At 44.1% G+C, this 7,077-nt stretch overlaps 1 protein-coding gene across 1 annotated transcript; it reads left to right on the forward strand.

Moving 5' to 3' along the window:
• Positions 1-6,234: 6,234 nt before the first annotated feature.
• LOC130980897 (uncharacterized) lies at positions 6,235-6,780 on the forward strand. The gene has a single exon (XM_057904542.1). The coding sequence runs from the start codon at positions 6,235-6,237 to the stop codon at positions 6,778-6,780; it is 546 nt and encodes a 181-aa protein (XP_057760525.1).
• The last annotated feature ends 297 nt before the right edge of the window (positions 6,781-7,077 follow it).

Consider the following 7,077-nt stretch of genomic DNA (forward strand, 5'->3'; position numbering starts at 1 on the left):
ATGATATAAATTTTGTCATATGTTGCTTCGCGTTCAGGGGCGCGCACACGCACTTTGCGCGCGCGCACCGATTCTGTCCATGGCCCACTTTAATGAAATCGTCCCCAGCGGTTTTAGGAGCCTTGTGGGCCCAATCCAACTCATTTCTGATGCTATTTAAGTCAAGTATTGAAGGGAAATCAACATATTTTGGATACTTTTGGTCCTTAGCTTAGTTTTAGGAGTTAGAGTTAGTTTTAGAGAGAGAAGCTCTCACTTCTCTCTAGAATTAGGAATTAGGGTTAGATTAGGATCTCATAGTTCTAGGTTTAATTCAAGTCTCCTTCTACTTCTACCTTCAAGTGGTGATTGCTACACTTTGGTTCTTCCTTCTATCCCTATCCTCTTGTTGTAATTTCTCTTATTTTGTTTCTAGGTTTTGTAATTGAGATATTCTTGTTCTTTTGTTTTCTTTTAATAATGCAATTTGAGATAATTCATGTGATTGTGATGTTGTTGATTGTTGTTTTGTTAATTCTTTGTAATTGTTAGTTGTTGATTCCTTTTATTCTTACAAATAAAAATGCTTTCTTTCATTACCCTCCAAGTGTTTGATGAAATGCTTGAGAGGATGTTAGAGTAGGATTTTATGTTCTTGGCTTGAGAAGGTAACTTAGGATTTCTTGAGTCACTAGTGTCCAATTGATTGCTGGTTGATATCCATTAACTCTAGCCTTCATTAATCCAATTAGTGGAAAGCTAGGACTTATGGACTAGGATTGATATAACTCACTTGACTTTCCTTTGTTAATTGATTTAAGGATGACTAAGTGGGATTAATCCTTCCAACTACCATACTTGTGGCTAGTGATAATGATGAAGACCCTTGACAACCAAATCTTGCCAAGACCATTTTGTTAATAAAGTTTTCTTACCATTTACTATTCATGTTTCTCATCTAAAACCCCAAAATAACTCACAACCAATAACAAGACACTTTATTGTAAATCCTAGGAAGAACGACCCGAGGTTTAAATACTTCGGTTTATAGATTTTAGGGGTTTGTACTTGTGACAAACAACTTTTTGTATGAGAGGATTAGCGATTGGTTTAGAGACTATACTTGCAACGAGAATTCATTTGTGAAATTCTATACCGTCAAAAATCCAATCATCAAAATGGCGCCGTTACCGGGGAATTGCAATGGTGTTATGTTATTGGTTATTGTACATATGTGAATAGTGTAAATAGCTTGTCTTTTGCTTGTCTACTAGATTTTGTTAGTTTTATTTTTGTTTTTCCACCATGAATTCTCACTTTGGCCATGAGCTTGGTTTTAATTGTGTTGTAGGTGAGGAGAACTTCAATGAAGATGTGTATCAAGGATGGGACAATCAAAGGTGGAAGGAGCCATATGCATATGATCAATCTTCATGGCAACAACCTCCACCAATACACTATGAAGAAGAGCCATTCTATGATGCATACCAATCCAATGGCTATGGTGAATCACCTTGTGACTTCCAAGCACCGCCACCATATGCCTATGAATCTCACCCTCAACATGAACCTCAACCATTCTCACAAGCCTTTCCATACCAAGCACCTTCCTATGATCCCTACCCCTCATACAACCAATCATCCATACCATATTTTTATGGCAATTATGAGCAAGAACCCTTGGAACCACCACAACCCTATCAAGATTACTATCAAGAACCACCTCGATGTATACCACCTCCACAACCTCACCAAGAGGAACCACTTTCCTACCATGAACCCTCTCTCCAAAATGATGAACCTTCCTACCCACCACAAGCCCCAATAGACGATCCTCTCACTTTGTTACTTCAAGGACAAGAAGCCATGAAGCGGGATACACTTGAGTTTGTGACCAATTTGACCAAGGTAGTGCATACCCTAGCCCACCAATGTTTGAAGACTCAAGGCAATTCCGTAACCGCATGTAGGGAACCAATTAAAGAGCAAAGTATGAAGGAGAAATTGGAAAATTCGGTGGAAAAGGAGGAATCAAATTTTGTGTTGGAACAAATGGAGAAGCCTATGATCATTGAAGAAAAGGAAGAAGTGGTTGAAGATTTAGGAGATGTTGAAAGTCCATGGGAATGTAGCATCATGGAGCACTCTTCCAAGAAGCTTGAAATTGATGTTGAAGAGGGTGCGCAACCTCCAAGGCATATCATCGTTCGAGACTTGGAAGAGGCTTATCAAGAGATGGATTCAATCATGGATGAATTTTTCTCTATAATGGAATCCCCTTCCATTGGACATGGAGTTGAAATTATAGAAGAGTGTGCACAACCTCCCAAGGAAAGCGAAAATGGCATGGTGTATATCGAAATTGAAGAATATGAAGAGGTTGATCAAGAGATGCACTCATTCATCAATGAATTTCTATTTAAAATTGAATCACCTCTCATTAGACAAGATGAAGTTCTTGAAGACAACACCAAGCCAAGTGGAAAAAGGGAAAAGGTTGAAATTGAAGAAGCTTGTGAAGAGGTGGAAATACACAAAGAAGAGCACAAGGAAGTGGACCTTGCATTGTCTAAGTGTGGGGAAACCTCCCTTTCCAAGTTACCATCCAATACAACATTTAAGTGGGTAAAATATCTATCTCTAAGCTTTAATTTGTCACTTGAATATGGTTTAATTAAAAATGATGGTCAACTTAGAACTCTTTGTGGAATTAAAAGTAAGAATGAGTTGTGTAGTGGTTGGAAAGTAGGTGTTAAGCTTATCAAGGTCAAAGCTTTAAGGTATAGGGATGATGTCGGGACAAGAATCACTTTGTATGGGTCTAGAAGGAAGCATTGGTGGAATAAAGAGAATTCTATGTGTCAATCACCCTTATGTCAACCACCCGGAAAGAAAAAGTATGATGATCGAACTGAAGACGGGTGTGAAGATAAAATATAGGATCCCGGTTCGCTATGTGAAGACCAAATATGGGAACTCATATCTTGGGTAGGACCTTGCCCAAACTTGATGAAGACGGTTGGAAATTCTGTCAACCAACTGAGAAGCATGGATCCTTGGAGATTCAGGGATGAGTACAAACATAAGCCACCATGACAACAAGCTTCTCAAAATGTCCAACTTAAGGACTTAAACTAAAAGTGCTAGGTGGGAGACACCCCACCATGGTAAACTCTTTCCACTCTCTTTTGAATTTGTTTAATAAGTGACTTGAGTTGCCATTGTAGGTGGATGTTTCATACAAATTTGTTTGTACAACTTAATTGTTAGTTTAGTCACATGTATGTTGTGTTTAATAGTAGATGAATAACATCAAATTTGCATTTTTGTGAATTGTATGATGACTGATTGAATAAGGAGTTGTGAACAGTATAGGGGACAAAATCTCTAAAAAAAAAAAAAAAAAGAGAGGGGGTGGACGCGCACGCGTCCCTGTGTGGATGCACCACGAGCCACACTCCCGAGAGTTGGGCCTCCCTTGGGCAAACATTATGCCCCGAGCCCAACCTAACCCACGCGGACGCGCACTACGTGCGTGCGCGCCGTTTATGAGAACATGGAAGTTCGCGCGGACGCGCACATGCCGCGTCCGCGCCGATTTGCTGCTGCAAATGATTGAGCCAAACCCCAGAGAGTTGAGCCATTTCTGGGCTAGCTTTAGGCCCCAGCCTCAACTCGATCTGCGCGAGCGCACGCATTGCGCTAGCGCGCCATATCACAATTCGCCCATGTACGCGGACGCGCACTTACCGCGTGCGCGTCCTTGCGTGCTGCCACCAATCTAGGCCACGGACCCGAGAGTTGGGCGTGCTTCAAGCCCATTCTAAGCCTCAGGCCCAATCTAATATACGTGTGCGCGCGCCGTACGCGCACGCGCCCTTGCCTATTCTGCCATCCCATGCTAGAGCACACCGCACGCTCACGCGTGGATCTCCATTCTTCTCAATGCACGCGGACGCGTACATGCCGCGTGCGCGCAGATTTGGTGGCGCGACTCCCAGGCCATTCTCCAGAGAGTTAGGCCTGAGTTGGGCCAACTCTAAGCCCCTAGCCCAACCCCATGCACGCGTGCGCGCATTGTACGCGCACGCGTCTTTTCCCATTTTGCTCACCCACGCTTAAGCGCGCCGTACGCGCACGCGTGGGTCCCGAGCTTTCTCAATGGACGCGGACGCGCAAAGTGCGCGCGCGCGCCGATTCAAAAATAGGGATAACCCTAATGCGCGACGCACACTGCGCAGTCGCCCACTTTCCCCCCAACCTCCATTTCCGTTTCTTCTTCTTCTTCCCCTCCACAACCGCCGCTGCTCCGCCGACCGCCACCGCACGGCCAACCCATCCCTCACCATCAACCCTTCTCACTCTCCCTCTATCACCTACTCACCTTGCTCTCTGCCCTTCTTTCCACACATTGGCCGCGGTGGCAGCGTCGCCTCCTCCTCTGCGCCGCCGCCGTCTCACCCTCACCACCGGCGACATTCTCACCCCCATCTCACACTCTCCTATCACGTTCCTTCTGTCACACAGCCAGCCTTCCCCCCTCAGTTTCTCATCCCTCCGCAACACTACCGCCGGCCACTCCCCGCCACCGTTCATGGCGGTGCGATTTCTGATTCTGTTACCCTACTCCCCAGTTTCCTTTCCATTCTTAGTTCTTCTCTGCTCCCATGTTCCTGCTCCATTTCTGTTATCTTTTTCTGTTTTTCCTTTTTATTATTCGTTTATGTTAATCACTATAATTGCATGTTAGTTAGTTGAATTCAAATTTTCCATGTTAGGTTAGATAGATATAATTGCTGTTAGGTAGCTAGGGTTGGATAGAGGATTCTAGGCCTGATAATTGCTCCGTATGTGCATATTTGCTGCTTGCTTCCTTGGGTACTGTATGTTGGTTTTGGGTTGATAATTCATGCGATATGTGTTGCCAAATAATATCTGTTTGCTGCTATGCATAATTGATGTTGTTTTCTGTGCTAATTGTGCTAATTTGCTATCCGGGAACGTCCAATTTAAGCCGGAATGCTGCCCGATTTTCAAGGAAATCAGTTTCATTCTGATCTTTATTTCAATTTTGGGCAAATTTCCGTCTTCTTTTTGACTTCCCGGATTTGCATCATTCACTGTAAACATGAACCACAACTTTTCCTTTCATTGCGCATAAATATCATCATATCACTAATCTATTTTTCTAACTTACTAATTTCTTTAAACATTTACCTTCCACTCGTCTTTAACATTCTTTAACAATTCTTTTACATTATGATGATATTAGTGCCTTTTGAACAAGAATTGTTGCCTTTAATGAAGATTACGTTCTTGGTTCATTCACTTATGTTTACTTGTTCACTTTTGCATATTCATTGCAACATCATGATTGTTTTTGTCAATTGTATCCTGAACATGCCTTCTTTGTTACATGCTACATGTTTTATATATTCAATCATATTTTTCAGGATGTCGGATAGAGGCAAAGCCATAGCCACTACTTCTAAGAAGAGAAAACACTCTACCCCTTCCATTCCTTCCATCTACAAGAACTATACTAAGAATCCATTGAATGATGAGGAAAAAGAGAATCAGCAGTTGCCTTCTACCAATCCAGACAAATTCCCCAATCTCTACTGTGAGCTTCGGTTTTCTAGATATCGAACAACGAAGCTGAATATTGAGAAGAAGTTGCTCCTGCCTAATGATGTGAGACGGTCCATTACCGGTCGGATCCTTGAGTTAGGCATTGACTTCGTTGATCGGGATTTGGGTGATATAAATATATCTTGGGTGAAGGAATTCTACTGCAACTTCTTCCGTCCGACCTTGGATTCAGTTCAGGTGCGGGGTAGAGAGATTATGGTCACTGAGACTGCTATTGGGGAGGCATTACATTGCCGACACATTCCGGATGACCTGTGTGCCCATCAGCAGGCAGAGATAGCCATCCATACCATGACCTTTGATTATGAGGCGCTTCGGCGCGTGATTGGGATACCGGATGCTGCGTGGGTTATGGATGCGGGCAACACCAAGCCTAAGGGGATGTTGTTTACTCATTTGACTAGGGAGGCCAGGACTTGGCAGATGATCTTCGCCCACTACGTCCTGCCTACCACCCACTTCTCTGAGATCCCCATGGAGATGCTCCTGCTGATTGGATGCGTCATGGAGGGGAAGGATGTTTCTTTCCCTAGACTTATCAGACAGTGCATGTGGCGGGCGCATATTCGTGGCCTACTTCCATTTCCTACATTGGTCACGAGTATGGCGGCCCTAGCTGAGGTCCCATGGCTGGACGATGATGTGCGACCACCGCCCCCAGATGCAGATGACAGGGAGGTTACTATCCCCTGGGGTGGTTGGGTGCACGAGAGACCACCTGCTAGACGCCGCTCTAGGGCGAGAGCTGTTGTGGGGACACCTTCACCATCAGCCCCTACAGCTGCCCCATCATCCTCTGCAGCCGCAGCTCCCTCATCATCCACAGATCCTCCAACAGCACCTGAGCTTACCTATCTCCTGGTCCAGCGTCTTTTTCGGTTTTTAGAGCGCGAGCGACGCCATGTCAAACGCCGGTTGGATCGGATGGACCAGGCACTTATTTCTTTGGGTGCTGAGCTACCTCCGCTTCCCGATTCTCCGGCCTCCGATGAGCAGGATCATCAGGAGGAGGATGCGGAGGCACCAGTTCAGCAGGATGCCCCTGACATTACAGAGCCACCACAGACTCAGGAGGAGCCGGTCCCACACCCACAGCCACAGCCAAAGCCAGAGCCTATCGTCGTACCTCCCACTGATCCTCCGGTTTAGCATCGAGGACGATGCTTGATTTTAAGTGTGGGGAGGGCACTGGTAGCATTATATGGGAACCGGTGAATTTTTCGGCGTAGTTATCTTATTTTGCACATCTTTGTATATATTTTGATGCATTTTTAGTTTACTTTGGATACTTTTATTGCTTATTTTGGATTTTAGATATTTGGATGCTTTTGGATATTTTTAGATGTTTTGGATGATAGATTCCGTATTTTTAGTTGGATTTTTCTTTATACATTTTTGTTTATCTTTATTTTTAGCTGTGGTTGTGATTAGAAATCATACTTTGAA

The sequence above is a fragment of the Arachis stenosperma genome, chromosome 5 (assembly GCF_014773155.1).
Source record: "Arachis stenosperma cultivar V10309 chromosome 5, arast.V10309.gnm1.PFL2, whole genome shotgun sequence".
Taxonomy (NCBI): Eukaryota; Viridiplantae; Streptophyta; class Magnoliopsida; order Fabales; family Fabaceae; genus Arachis; species Arachis stenosperma.

What these genes read in the sequence shown, in the direction of transcription:
- LOC130980897 (XM_057904542.1), top strand. Translation starts at nt 6,235, where the DNA reads ATGGCGGCCCTAGCTGAGGTCCCATGGCTGGACGATGATGTGCGACCA.